This window comes from Puntigrus tetrazona, chromosome 7 (genome assembly GCF_018831695.1).
Source record: "Puntigrus tetrazona isolate hp1 chromosome 7, ASM1883169v1, whole genome shotgun sequence".
In the NCBI taxonomy this organism is placed as follows: Eukaryota; Metazoa; Chordata; class Actinopteri; order Cypriniformes; family Cyprinidae; genus Puntigrus; species Puntigrus tetrazona.
The window spans coordinates 9,433,860-9,450,035 of NC_056705.1; the positions used below are offsets into that span (position 1 = coordinate 9,433,860).

The 16,176-nt window shown below is 39.3% G+C and overlaps 1 protein-coding gene across 1 annotated transcript; it reads left to right on the forward strand.

Moving 5' to 3' along the window:
- Nucleotides 1-205: 205 nt before the first annotated feature.
- LOC122348493 (talin rod domain-containing protein 1-like) lies at nt 206-2,673 on the forward strand. Its single transcript, XM_043243977.1, has one exon. It carries the CDS (start codon nt 1,461-1,463, stop codon nt 2,523-2,525), a length of 1,065 nt encoding a protein of 354 aa, XP_043099912.1. The 5' UTR covers nt 206-1,460; the 3' UTR covers nt 2,526-2,673.
- The last annotated feature ends 13,503 nt before the right edge of the window (nt 2,674-16,176 follow it).

Genomic DNA, 16,176 nt, shown 5'->3' on the forward strand with positions numbered 1-16,176 from the left:
AACGCAAAAGCATAATAATGCCACAGGCGTTCCCGCTAAACTAAAAGCTATCTCGCTCTATGCCGCTCTGAATGCGAACATTGTGAAAGTAGTAAATAGCCACACGCGAGAATACCTGTTGGACTTACAGGGAAGCGCAAACCTCGGGCAAAACAACAACAAGAACAAGACGCAGCTAAACGAGCGAAAAGGGAAACCCGGGAACTTCTCTGGAATTTCTCGCTGGGTGTAACTTTTGCCCTCAGACCGGTAGTTGAGTCTCACGTCGGGGCCTCGGGAAGCGGTGACTGGGTGAGGAATGAACGCGACTTCTCGCGCGACCGGCGTTACCTCTGAAAAATAAGCGTGTCGTTTAAGCGGCCGGCGACCCAAAAGCAGGCGTTTCGCCTCGCCGCCCGGGAATAATGCTCGCGGAGGGCATGAAAGTGCCAGAGTTCGCGGGAAGCTAACAGGCTACACAGCCACACCCTCCCCGCCGCTTCCTGATACGCAAGATGTAGCGGGAGACTACAACCGACGCGCGAGAGTCTCAGCAGCGACCGGAGTTCGTTACCAAAACCGCGTTCAACGTCAAGAGAATGGCAAGCAAAAGCGAAACCGTCCGCCACCGGACACCCGACGCTTTCCCGCTGGAGAGGGCGTGCGGACAATAGATATGCATAAGGAACCGAGTTTGCCCACAGAACTTGGATCGTGTGCGAAAAAGAAACGGCTGAAAGTCGTTCGGGGACGTTTTATGAATCGCCGAGGCGTCCTGGGATGATGGAGCAGCGGCGGCGGGGCGCCCGCGCGTCTCCCGCTTCGGGTCAATATATCATCAGAAGCAGCAGAAGCGTCGCATTCGCGGCAGGACACGCGTTCAAATGCATGTAATAACGCGCGCGAGGCGATGAAAACCTGAAACGACCGATTCCACACAGCAAAAGTAGCGATTCTGGAAGTCAACCTGCACTTTGCCCCCTCGCCCGGGCATCTTCTCGTACACAGCACTGCAGAAAAGAGTGTGTGTGTGTGCTTTTTGGTTTCTTCGCATTGCTGGAGCGACATTGACAACCTGTGAAACTGATCAGACTGTAGCCTACCTTATCCGAGGTAGTTGTGAATTCTATTCTGTGTTCGTTTTTCTCATCATGCACACCTAAAATCCGATTATTTAAACGCTGGGCGATTCATTTGAAGGGATATTTAATTACAGCTCTCATCAGTCGGCCGCGTTGCAAATCCAGATATTTTTCTAAAGTACTTCTCTTATTGGTGCATCGAGTGAAGTTTCATGTTATTTAGAGTTTTCGACTTTTTTCTGAAGGACGTTATTGGCCAGTTTCGCTCTCTCTGAGAAGGTGTGGGAACTTTATCGTTTTTTTTTTTTTTGTACTGAAGAAAATGACATAAATCGCATGTTCGCGCAGGAGAACGTACGTCGCGATCTTTATTTTGAACATTAGCGCGACCACACTACTATGGCTAGTAGTGGCTCGGGAAAATCAGATAGCGAGGTTTCCACCAGCATCCTTAGCGGAAGCTTGCAACAAAGGAAGAGACTTTCATCCGTCTGCGACGCATGCAAGAGCAAAATGCAGCTGGTGGCGGAGCTGCTCCTGTTGTCCAGCGAGACCAGGCCGGTGGTGAACGCCGACGGGATGCCCGTGGCGGAGACGTTCGAGAAATGCCGCGACACGGTGATCGCGCGAACCAAGGAGCTATCGATCATCGTTCACGATATCCAGAGCCAGCTCAACATGGGGAAGTTCGTGGAGGTCGGCGACCGACTGGGCGAGATGGGCGACTTGGTGGTCTCTCTGACCGAGTATTCGGCGCACGCCGCTTACCTGGCGGCGGTGGAGATCCCGGGTTCCCAAGCTGCCGTTTCCGGTCTGGTTGACCGCTACAAAGTCACCCGATGCCGACACGAAGTGGAGCAAACGTGCAACGTCCTCCGCCTGACGGCTCTGGCCGACCTGACTCCGCAGCTCCTTCTGGAAGTCTCGCAGAACATCCTGAAGAACCTCACCGCGCTTACGGACGCCTCCTCTCTGGCCAGTGATAAATCCAAGGACAGGTTTGCCAGGGAGCAGTTCAAAGCCGGCGTCAAGTGCATGAGCACGAGCGCCACGGCTCTTTTGGCGTGCGTGCGCGAGCTGAAGGCCTGCCCGAGCGACCTGACCCGGAACCGCTGCGTGCTTTTCAGCGGGCCGCTCGTGCAGGCCGTGCACGCCTTGGTGGGCTTCGCCACCGAGCCGCAGTTCCTCGGCAAAGCCGCCGCCATCCCCCCCGAGGGCAAAGGGGTGCAGACGGCTGTTCTGGGCGGCGCCATGAGCGTGGTTTCGGCCTGCGTGCTCCTGACCCAGGGCCTCAAGGATATTTCGCAGCATCCCGAGAACAGCTCCCAGATGCCCCTCTATCGGGATCGGCTGAGAAACTCTGCATGCGCCGTCTCGGACGGCTGCACACTCCTGTCTCAGGCACTAAGGGAACGATCCTCACCTAGAACTTTACCGCCAGTTAACTCTCATTCTGTGAATTAAAACTCCTCCCCGGCACGTTGTTTTGAAGTACCAAAGAATTTAATCAGGTTCAACCCCGCATGCGTTCTTAAAAATAAAGGTTTGATAAGACTGATGATACACGGGGGAATTCTTTTGGGCAGCGTTGATGTCTTTGGGAAGCCAGGTGTGACACCACGACCGATCTAAAACGCGTATTTTGTTAACTGTTCTCATTCGGTTAAGCGCCCCGTGTATCAACAGTCTAAAGGGTTTTCACAGCAGTTCCATTTAAAATATCATTTCGAGTTCCAAAAAAGAATGTTCGCGGTGTACGGAACCTTTTTTTGCATTTGAAAGGTTCCGTGTATTTTTAAACATTCTCTGCGGAACGCCGATTAAGAACCTGTGTTTTTAAGAGCGCAGCGTGTAAACGCGTAGTGATTAAACATGCAGATGAACTTTTTCGTGGCGGTCGGCTTCACACGAGCTCGCGTTAGTAGGTTTTTCTCAAACTGGATGGGATTGGGGGAAGAAGAAGAAGAAGAAGAAGAAGAAGAAGCTTTTACTAAAACTGACAACTTTCGCTAAATCCGTGTCGGTTGAGCATACAATTTTGGCCAGAAGTGGCCCTTACAACAGAAGCCTTAAAATCGATACTGAAAGCCTTTACCTCAGTGTTTAGCTGAATGGATGTCCCTGAGATTCGTAGAAATCATCAGCATAGTAACGTTAAGTATTCCATGTGTGAATCTGTAATGAGTAAAAGCTGCTGTGAGTGTGTGCCATAGGTTTTACACTATTTACCAGACTTACAATTATATTTTAATGTGCTGTTTTATTTTTTGTTTTTTTTTCCCTTTCGCCCACGCCTCGTTTTTTTTTTTTTTTTTTTTTTTATCATGCATGTACTGGAGTATTTATTTCAAGCAATTAAAAATGTTGTTTCTCATAACCGCTGTTGTGCGACATCTATTGAGGATCGAAAGGCTTCGATATTTCATTGAGATCATACTATTCTTAGCGATTATGGCAGCTTCTTGACCCTAATACTTAGCCTCTCATGATAAAAAAAAAAACGAACGTGGCAGAAACAGAAGCGGCACGTGGTGTGGCTGTAACTGCTCTGGCAGCTTTACCACGTTCACGTAGGCTGGTGACCCTGCCGATGCCGAGGACATCCATTCGGCCAAACGCCATGTCATTTTAAGGCGGGGAGCACTTCTGGCAAGTAATGCTCAATGTTCTTCCCCCAATCCCGCTCAGTTGTGAGCCTGACTCGTGTGGCACCGACCGCCACGGAGTGTCTTACATGTTTGTCACTTACGTTTTACGCTACGTAGTAGAAACACGGGTTTAATATCCGGTGAATGTTTAAAAATACGCGGAACACTCAAGTAAAAGGTTCCCGTACACGCAGACGGTCAATGATATTTTAAATGGAACTGCTAAAATCTTGCGGGCGGCAACGGAAGAAACAGTTAATATGCATTTAGATCGGTCGTGTGTCACACCTGAACTCCCAAAGGTATCAACGCTGCCCAAAGTCCCGATGTCATCCTTATCAAACCTTTATTTTTAAGAACATGCGAGTTGAAGCTGTTAAATGATACTGCGGTGCCGAGGCGAAGTTGCAGTGCAGGCTGGTCAACAGCGACGGTGTCGTGGGACTGAATGCTGGTCGTACGACAACGCATCGAAATTTCGGCGTCGATGAAGATCGTTCGCAGCTCTCGCAAAACTTTGCGCTCGTAGCGCCCACGCCCTGAAGGATGGCGGCTTCGGCGTGGCGGCAGCCTTGCGGCTGACCTGCTGTAGCGACCGACATTCTTGCAAAAAACGTTGTTAAACTAACTCATGCGTTCCCTGACAAACCTGTCGCTGAACTGACGAAAGCGTCATGACTCGGGATGTTGCGAAGAAACGAAGAACCGTGTCATCGGTGACACTGCGATCAACAATTTGGCGTGCGCGAAGGCCGGATCCACTTCAGGTATGGCGTCGCTTGTACAGAAGACCGCAGCCATCTGCTTGATGGAATGCTTAGACCTCGCGAGCACTACATGTGACTGGCTTCTGGATATGGAAGGTGGCGATGATCGATAACTGCCGAGACGTCTGGCGTCGGCGTTCCGACCTGTCTTCGCTGGTTGCTGGGGCTCATACCAGCCTGTTTGCTGCTATAACGGTGCGAAAAATATGCTCGCTGACCTGAAGCTTTCATGCTGATGGCGTGTTGATGACACATGGAATTATGTTCAACCGTACAAAAAGCGACAAAAGCTGCTGCGAAGATAGCTCGCTGAAAAGTCGAAAGCATGAGCACTCGATATGAAGAAGTGCTGAAAAATATCTGTGAATTTACGACGATGATGTGCGTCGCTGCCGATCCGCTATGTCGGTTTGCGTGTGCGATAACGAGCGCAGTGTTTGCTTCTGCCGGACAGGTAAGTCTGTCAATGCTGCGAAACCAAAAGCACACACACACTCGCTACGGTGCTATGCGAAGCTGCGGGTTATTTTTCAGAAGTCGCGCGTTCAGCTGTTGCGTGTCCTGCGAATGCGCTCTGCTCTGATATTGACAGCGGGCGCGTCTGACGGCACAGCCGTTTGTAATGAACAACTCGATTCTGCTCACGCGCCTCAGCGAAGTTCAGTGACATTCGCTTTGCTGCCATTCTGCTGACGTTGTTTGATTTTGTCTTTGAAACTTCCGGAACGCTGCTGGCGTTCTCGCGTGTGTGTAATCTCCGCCATCTTGCGTGTCGGTAACCTCCTCTGTTTTTATGCCCTCCGCGGCATTATTCCCGAGCGACCTGAGTCGCCGGCAAGCTGACTGCAGCAGAGGTAGCACCGATCGTTCATTTGCCAGTATTCTGTACGCTCGTTGCCGTCTTATTCTTTGTGATGTTTGCCAATTTGCCGCGTGTTAACACTACTGCAATGTTCACGTCGAAAGCTGTAGAACGCATGACGTATTATCTTTTTGCTGTTCTAACACTGTGCTACTGTTTTCTTCAGTTCTACGTCACATTTTGTGCTGTTACTTTCATATATCTTTATATTTACAGTGATATACTAACTATAATATATAACAACTATATATATGTATGTAATAATAACTGTATATGTAATAATAATAACACTATATATATATGTTTACACATATATCTATTTTATTAATTATATGAAAAAACTATATAACTAATTGTTGCAGTAAATGAATATTACGACCAATACATAATGAAACAACATTTATTTAATTAATTTTATTTAATTTAATGAAACAATACAAATAAATAACAAGTAATTTGAAAATTAAAACAATTGCTCAATGTTGTATACTAAATTATATTATAATTAACATTTCTATATATTTATATCTAATATATTTACATAACATAACTATCAAAATCTTATAAAAATAATTTTAAATAACCAAAAAATGAAAAATAATTTATAATATTATAAATAAAAGGTTGATTTTGAAAATTAAAACGTTAACTCCACTGTGTTTATCTATTTATCTTAGAGGCTATCGTTTATAATTTTTTGTTTGTTAACATTCTTTTATCAACGTTTGCTAAATGCTGTAAGCTAACGTAGTAACCTGCGTGATCGAAGAGAAATTTGTCGTAGCTATGCTGGTTCAAACTTCGCGAATAACCTCAAACTGGCCTCAGTAACTATCGAACTTCCACCATACTGGCGTCTTGTAAATGCAGCAGCTACTGTTGAACAACGGCGGTGTCGAGCGAAAAGTGTCGGGATTGTTTCACCGCTAGCTCCTCTTTGGCAAAGGCAAAACGCTGCGATGTTTTATTTCATGTTGCACGATACCATGAACTCACGCAGCCATAACGCAGAATAATTCTAATGATGCCCCGTCATATATCGAACTCGAGCTGCCAATCTTCGCTCAACTGTCTGGTGCACACTGACTGGTGTCTGGTCAAGACCGGCGCAAACTCAACTACTGAATTTAAAGCACGCGTGTTCTGCATGCGCGCTATCGTGATGTTGGACCATGTCGTCTGGGCACCGTACTACAGTGTCTGAAGAAGCATTCGATATAAACTCACGTGCAACCTGTGCTTCGAAGAATATTGTTGTTACGTGGCTATATAACGCTTATAATGTCTTGCATAACTTCTCGTAGAAAAATAAAAATGACGCCAAGAAAGCAATGTGGGTGAGCGAATGAAAACGATGTTTATATAATAAAACGCATTTGTCTGTTATCGATCAAACTATGTAGCTATTGCGAAGATCAACGTTACCCCGTCGTGTGCCGGCCTGTTTGCTGTTAAGTGTTTATGCGACAACTGTGTTCAGGAGCTAACTGCAAATAAGCTTTGGGAGAATGAAAGTTGAAATCACGAACATCCTCGCTGTGTGTTTGCATTTGTTTATTGTATGAGAACACCCAGTATTTAACTATGACAACACTTTTACGTTAATATAAAACTCAATAATAATAAATGGAAACAATGCATACATATGAAGTAACTCAAACGTCTCTCTGTATTATTCATGTCACGAACACTAAACAAAGAAAGAACATAATGCAACAAACTGAGTAACCCAGCTCTGGAAAACAACAGTGCATGTTCCTTTCTCTCTATAAATACCATGGCCTTTGCGCCAGTACGCATCAGGAGCAATATCTTTAATGGTCTCATTATATTTTACAGGAAGCAAGTATTTATTTTAACATTTTGATTCGTTGTGAGTGTTGTGAGAAATGGGCTGGCTTCTTTGTCTGTCATAACATTCCTGCTCACCTCGTCAACAATTACACACACAGTCAGCTCTTACTGTGTTATTATTATATTGCATGACCTACGAGCATTTCAAGCGAATGGTGCACTGCGTGAAGCTGGCACGGGGTTTGATGTCTTGCCAGTTAGCACCTTCTTTGAAGCGGTACTGACTGCTGATCGAAGGTGTCTTGAACGCCGTTCACGAAAACAACCGAATAATGTGGTTTCAAACGACAGTGAGCTAATATTGGCCAAAAGATGCATTGAAAACTTTAAAGCTACATTTGAGCCGAGCTGAGCATGGCAGCTGCGTGAAGGTATGCCGAAGGACGTTTGTCTTTATGAACTTTTCCTTGGGTAAAACGCCTCTTTGAAGGACAAACAAGGCATGATTAATTTTTCGGCTGAAGCCTTCTGACATTTTTAGTCTGGGGCTTTGGAGTGCAATGAAGCTGAGGTTAATATCATGAGCAGACTAAATGTTTAAGGTCATAAATGGCAAATATTAAGTTAGATCGCTATATAGGTAATAACTGCATAACATTTACAACATAAAATGTGAATAAATGAATAAATCAAATATTATTAAATGAAATGGTGCTGTATCTGGTGTGATAACAACATGAAAGCGATCCCCATAATGGTAGCCATTCTGTCTTAGATGGCGACGATCTTTTATTCATTACGAAGATGGCGAGCATCGAAGAAGACTACTGACTGCGCTCTCTCCGGCGCGAAACTCAAATAGTGTTTCAGGTAACTTTCATTTATTCGAAAGGTGTTTGACTGCAGTGTTCCGACGATCTGGTAGCGTTTGGATGCGTAGTGAAACTGAACCAAGCGTTTACCAGCTGGTGGCCGACAAACGTGCTACCATTTCTGCCCTGCTGATCTGGCATCAATCGCTAATGCGATGTGCGAAATAACTGGCAATGGCAATGCTCCGAATGCAACAAATACGAACTAACGTCACTTTGCTCTGGCGACAACTGTGTGCGCGTTAGCTGTTTATTTAGTTTAATCCAGCTAACAAACTTGATCGTGCGTAAAGCTGCTGTTTGAAAGAGATTACTTTAATTAACGGTCAAATAATGAACAAGTGATGAAAGTGTGCTTCTGGAGATCACCGGTAATCTTTATAGTGCGGTAACTACTGCGACTTAACAATATGTTACCGTCGGTCTTGTATCGTTCTCTACCGTCAGAAGACTGCGACACTGTAAGTGTTGTAACTGTATGTTCGTACTACACTGACAGGCCATTGGTAACTTTTAGTACAATGACAGGTACTGATGATGTTTATCTGTGATAATAACTGTTTTGCTGGTATACTATAACTCAGGTAAAAGACAGGATGAAACTTTGGCGAGGTATTAACAGATGTCTTTGAGAGCATTATAGAGATCTGTTATGTTCTGGTAGGACTGGCTCTGTAAAGATAGCAGTAACTCTTTTTCACCAACTTTTGCTTTGGCTCGACTGACATGTGCGATCCCAGGCTCTTTGCTGGCAGAACTCGACTATTAACTGTGTGCAGCTGTTTAATCATTCTTTTGATCATGCATTTGTAAATACCTTTATGAGCGAATACATGTGTTTTATCTCAAAACACTGCATAATCGTATTTGACTATTAAACTGTTATAACTCAACAAAGTAACACAACCTCATAATATAACTGTATGTAACTGTGTGCCTATATATGCCTTGCTATATGTCTTCTATATAACTTTCTTATATGCTATAATATTATATATAATAGTATATACCTGTAACATGTATATCTTATATATGCTTCTATATGTGTATATGTACTACTATGTGTGTACTATCTTACTGCCTACTATTGTGTATATACTTATATTAACATATATATATATATATTAATAGCCCATATATATATTCTATATACTGCTCTTCTTTATATATACTATATGTGTATATATACTGCTGTGCCATATACTACTGCTGTGTACTCTACTGTAGCAACTGCTGCTATATAATATACTGTGTGTACCTGTATCTCTATATGTGTATACTATATGTGTACTATATATATATGTGTATGCTACTATATAATATATATATGTGTATATGTATATATATATAATATATATAACATGTATAATGTATGTACTCTTATATGTGTACTATATATTCTTTACTATATATATATGTGTACTTATATGTGTATATCTTTATCTTATAACTCTTCTTTATATGCCTGCTATGTCTGCTATATATACTCTCTATCTTATATGCTAATGTATATATACTCTGTAATGGCTGCTATGCCTGCTATATGTATTATATACTATGTGGCATATACTGCTGTAGCTGTATCTTATATGTGCTGCCTGCCTTCTCTACTGCTATATAACAGTATATATAATGGCTATGCTCTTATGCTACTATGTGTATATGCCTGCTATGTGTACTATACTTATATATATATATGTGTATATACTATATGTACTATATATGTGTATATGTTTACTATATCTTATATATATGTGTGCTATCACTATGTATACTATAGTAACAGCGCTATGTACTGCTATGTATATACTATGTGCTGTAACTCTTTGCTATAGTAACCAGCACCATATGCTACTATAACTGTGTACTATATATAACACCTTATACTTATACTCCTGTATACTGCTATGTGTATGCTCTGCTAATAACATATATGCTATGTATATATGTATATGTATACTACTTCTTTACTATATATAACTGTGTATACTTACTTATATATGTGTATAACTCTTCTTGCTAACTGTCTTGTAATATACTATATATATTGTGCTATGTGTATATATATGTATGTATATGTGCAACTCTTCACCTGTAACAACTCAACTATAGCTGCTTAACTCTTCCCTGCTCTTCTGTGTGTACTGCTGTGTGTACTATACTATAACAACATATATAGCTGTAATATCTATGTGTATACTATGTGTGTACCTCTATGTGCTGCTACCTGCTATGTGTGTTTCACTATCTACTGCTGTATGCTCTCTCTGTAACAGTAACTGCCTACTGTAACATTGTACTACTCTGCAACATTGCTCTCTCTGCTGTAATAACACTACCTCTATGGCCAACCTTGCTACCTATGTGTGCTTCTACTGTAATAACATATTTTTCTATGTGTGTACTATATATGACAACATATATATGTGTACTCTATATATATGTATATATATGTGTACCTGTAACCTTTACTCACTATATGTATGTAATATGCTGTACTATATATGTATATGTATGTGTATATGTGTATATATATATGTGTGTACTTACTCTATAACTCAATGCTATATATATATGTATATATATATATAACATATATACCTACTATGCATATGTCTTATATATAATAACCTTGCTATATAATGTACCTATATGTATATACTATATGTATATATGTGTATATATACTATGTATGTATATATATGCTATATGTACTATATATGTATATATATATGTATGTGTATATATATATATATATATATATATATATATATATGTGTATATATATACTATATACTACTATATGCTATATATGTATACTACTCTATAACAATAATAACTATTCTCTCTCTGCTATATGCCTGCTCTTATACTATATACTGTGTATACTCTTATACTATGCCTGCTATAGCACTTCTATATGCTCTTGTGCTATGTGTATATATATAACCAGCTGCTACCTATATGTGTACTATATGCTATACTATATATATGTGTGTATATCTATAATAATATACTATGACAACATACTATATGTGTATACCTGTAATAACTACTATATCTTCTTTACTTATAATATATACTGCTGTGTACTATATGTATACTACACCATATCTTTATGTGTGCTCTGCCTATGTGTATATATATCTTTCTTTTTCTACTATATGTATATGTATATGTATATATATATATATGTATATATGTACTATACTATATATATACCTATGTATATATATTATAACATATATATATGTACTATATACTAATAATAATATATACTATATGTATGTATATATATGTGTATACTATATGCTATGTACTAACTATATATAACTCTTGCTCTTTATATGTACTCTATATATACTATATGCCAATGTGTACTATATATATCTATATGTATATAATATACTGTATATATATATGTGTACTACTGCTTGCTATGTAACTATATGTGTATATAATGTATATGTGTACTGCTATACATATGTATGTGTCTTCTCTCTATAATAACATATATATGTATATATATATAATAACAGCAATAATATACTATATACTACTATATTTATGTGTATCTGTATATGCTATATATGTGTACTGCTATGTGCTGCTATATATATTGTGCTATATAACATTGTATATATATAACAACATGCTATATACTGCTAATAACATATATATATATATGTATGCTGCTATAACATGTATGTATATCTTCCTGCTGTAGCATAATATATATATACTGCTATATGTATATACTGCTGTAATGTGTGTGTGTATGTAAATAATAATGCTAATAATATATGTGTATGTATATGTGTGTATATATATATATATATGTATATATATATATGTGTGTGTGTGTGTGTCTTATGTATAATGTATATGTATATATGTGTATATATATATATATATATATATATATATATATATTTTTTCAAGTAGTTGCCAAGCAGTGTTTTTAGCTTAACTTTAGAGAGTACTAAATAAAGTGGACAAAAAACATATGCAAATTTATTTAAAAAATAAATAAAAATCTGCTTAAAATGACAAAAAATTTTTAATGAAAACAGAAAATATACTAACAAAGAGAATAGTGATAGAGACTAATCCTTTACCTTTAAAATGTTTTACTGTTTCATTTATTGAACATTTTGTACTAATTTCCAATCGAGCTGCACTTTTTGTGCATTTTGTGTAAATAAAAAGCTAAGTATACTTGGAATAAATAATAAATAAAAATTAAATACTTCATTTCAAACATCGATTGTGATATGTGTTAAAAATCTTTATGATTCAATGGAAAAAGTGAAATTTGAACAGGAGGCATTATAGTTTTGATGCTGAGGACAAATGATGTATTTCAGTGCGTCTAACACTCCTGTCTGAAACTCTCCTTTTCTGTCTCTTTGGCGCTCTGTGCGCCAGTCACTTTAATCACTGTTTTGTATCTTTCATCAGATTTGTGGTGGGATCCAGCATTGTCATCTTCATGCTGCGTGGCAGATTTAGCCTGGGAGATTAAAGACTTCCTGGTCGCTCAGGACTGTGAGGATGTGACCGTGGGGGCAGGTGTACCTGGAAAACATAAGAAAGATGCAAGAGACGAAGCAAACAGAGACCAAAGGAGACAAAGCAATAACCGGGCAGCAGGAGCACGATCTTGCTTGAGCCTCAAAAGCACAAGCGTCTAGCGGGACTGAAGGGCGTTTCTCTAACTGAGTGTTGTGGGTACTTTGAGTTGATGGGTCAAATCGGCGATCTTTGTTTGTTTCTTTGTTTGTTTTACTCTAACGGCCTTATTACTGCATGCGAATCAAGAATAAAAGCACTTTTATAATTACCTGCGCCATGCATCGAGATTATTTGTGTTCATGTTGGTGCGAAATGCAGATGGCGTAGCTCTAAAAAAAAAATATCAAATATACAGAAAAATTGCTCACCCTGAGGCCATCCAAAATATACATTGTTTGTTTAGAGTCTGTTTCGTCACAAAGTGAAATTAAACATTACTCGATAATCGTAACTCCAGTCCATCGCTCAAAGTCGTGAAGCCGAAAAACTGCGCGTTTTCAAGCGATCCTTTAAGCGTAACTTTAAGCTGTTGCTTCTGGCCAAATTATTGCATCCTCGACGGCACCGTTCTTGCAGAGCATCCACGAGCGACAAATGATGCAATGCGATTTTCTCAACATTACGTTCTGATGAAAAAACCAAACTCATTGCAATCTTAGGAACCTGAGGGTGGTATATTTTCTGCGAACATGTTATTAACAAGCCTAAACAATGCTGTTTATCGCACCCCTGGATTTAGACATTCTTTCCGGCTGCATGCATTTTCATTTATTCTATCATTTCCGTTGATTTTTATTCGACGAGCTGGTACATAAGCAGTCTGGGCCCCAATATCAGATTTATCTGACGGTTTTTATAACGGCTTGTTGAAGGATGCTGGAACGCGAAGGATGTGACGGGAATGGGCAGTCGGAATCAGTCAAACGGCTTCTGGCGAAAGAAAATGAGTTTAACGGCGGCAGAGTCATTTGCCCCAGTTTGAAAGAGAGCGACATTAGGAGCTAATGGGAGTAATCGATCATCCCCTTTCTCTTCTGAAGCCCCCATATGCAGTGAGGAGAGCGTAGTACACCTCAAATCTGTGAGCTTTCAGCACTTTACTGAATGATGAATGCGATCTAATTGATAAATGATTTTTGTTTGCAGCAATGATTACTTGATTCATCCATTCTTGCGGATTAGTTGTTCATCATCGTCAGCGTTGCATTTGTCCAGTCCTTCAGAACTGTGGCCGATTTAATGGCAAACTAATAGAGCGTCTTAATGGAAAATCCATTCGCGTAGTTTCAATACTAATGTTTCTTAACAAACAAACAGATGTTTATGTATAAGTAAGAACTTGTACGTGCGAAGTGCTATTCTGTCTTCTGCTTCCAAAAAACTAAGCGCGTTATCAGACTGCATTTATGCGATTCATGATGTTTAACGAGATCACGCTTTATAATTCTAACGAATATCTGAATTATTTGCTACTAAAAGGCTTCAAAGTGGCTATCTTTAAAAAGACTCTAGTCAGATTTGCTGCGTAGAGTGTCGCGTGCGCTCAATCCGCATGGCAGCTCATGTTGATAACGTCTTTGGTGTAGAAAAATTGCATCACTTTTTAATGTCTGAGTTTTGCAGGTTTTTAAGCTGCTCTGATCGTCTAACCAACTAACAATTAACACGGTAATCCCTCTTACTTTTAGATTCAACTTACATTAATCCACAACTCTAATTAAAATAAATCATCCAACCAGTAGCCTGTAATGTTAGTGATACCAAACAACTTGCATGTTTGGTAGACTTAACTTCGGGACTCAACTGTTGACTTAAGCGACTTAACAACATATAAACAATATACAAAATGCCAAAAGTGACAACCTCATTCCCATTAACGTTTGACAAGGCGTGACAGTGTCTGTCGTCATGTGAAGACTGACGCATCGGCCGCGTCGTAATTGCTGGACCAGCGACTGATGCTCTGCATTAAATTAGGTCAGTCAATACATAACCAACAACTCAAGAATGCCAGAGTTTCCGCGTCCGAGCTGTACTTCCACAGTGTCCGTGAAGCTTCAGGGTGCTTTTAGCGTGTCAGATCTGCGGTGTGCATGAACGTGTCAGAGTGCAGGATCACGGTCGTACGGCCTCCATGGTCCAAATATCCAAACCATCTGCTGAAGAAAGTCCTCACACCCCAACATCAACACACGCTAGTACACACATCAATCAACATCAGCTTATTTTACGATTTGCTAAAGGAGAAGGCGAGTTCAGCATCAGCGTCGTGCTATTTTAAATCTCGGGACACCCATTTCAACGTTGAATTAAGCAACTTTTTCTTGCGATCGGGAGTTTATACGATGCAATTCAGGCATTTCCTGTAATTCTGAATGTAATTGGGAGATAAAAACAACGCAATTGCGAATTATAAGGTTGGCTTCTGAGGATAAAGAGAACTATTCTACAATTGCAAATCAATCTAGCATTTCTGAAAAGAATTGTAGATAAAGCGTTTTCTTATTTTTATGTAATTGGCTGAAATAAATTTCCTTAGGAATCTGAACTAGACAACTACAAAAAAGAATATATATATATATATATATATATATATATATATATATATATATATATATATAATAGTAAGTTCGAATTTCAGATATTTTATATATATATATATATATATATATATATAATATTTTTATATATATTTAAATGTATATATATATATATATATATATATATATATATATATATATATATACACATATATACACACATATATATACACATACACACACATATATATATACATATATATATATATATATATATATATATATATGCGTACCTATGAAAAACATAGCATCAAAAAAAAAAGAAAAAAAAAAAAAGAAAAACATAAACATCACTCCAACAATATGAGGAAAAAGGATTTATTTCTGTACAAAAAAGTCTTTATATTTTCTTTATCTAAAGTGTACATTTTTATTACTTGTAAATCACATTCCACATTTACATACATCCATATACAACACAAAGTTAATGTCATGTATATTTGAATTATACACAAAAGTGAAAGTATTACTTAAAGTTTTAGTTTTTACAGATAGGACAGAATTACATTACAACTTAAGTCCTTAAGACGTCCCTTCTGGTTTGTATGTGAATTGCCTGTACAATAAATAAGTATGAAAATATCTCTGTTGTGTCAGGTTTTTGTATTTTTTTAGAAACACACAAAACACTTAAAAACACTAACAAATTGCAATCTCGAAAAAGACCAGCTATTTCGGCGAGGACAATGTCGTACTTCTTGCCAATGGAGAAAGCCAATTCATCACAGGTTACGATCGTTTTATGATGGTAGCATCTACTAATGCTCAGATTCAGATCCATTCTTGACTATTAAATTGAGCGGTTCGGAAAATGAATTGCGACTATATTTTTCCGCGTATGGGGCTTTTAGGAGCTATGCTTAGATTTTTATTTGACCGTCCTTCGAGCGACAAAATAAAAGCTTAAATAAAGAAATTTTAATTTTTGGTGACTGGTTCCTTTGAGCGGTTGTTTTTGTTGTTATTGTTGTTGTTTGTTTTGCTGGCTCTCGTTCAA

Coding starts and splice junctions, on each gene's coding strand:
- LOC122348493 (XM_043243977.1), top strand. CDS start 1,461: ATGGCTAGTAGTGGCTCGGGAAAATCAGATAGCGAGGTTTCCACCAGC.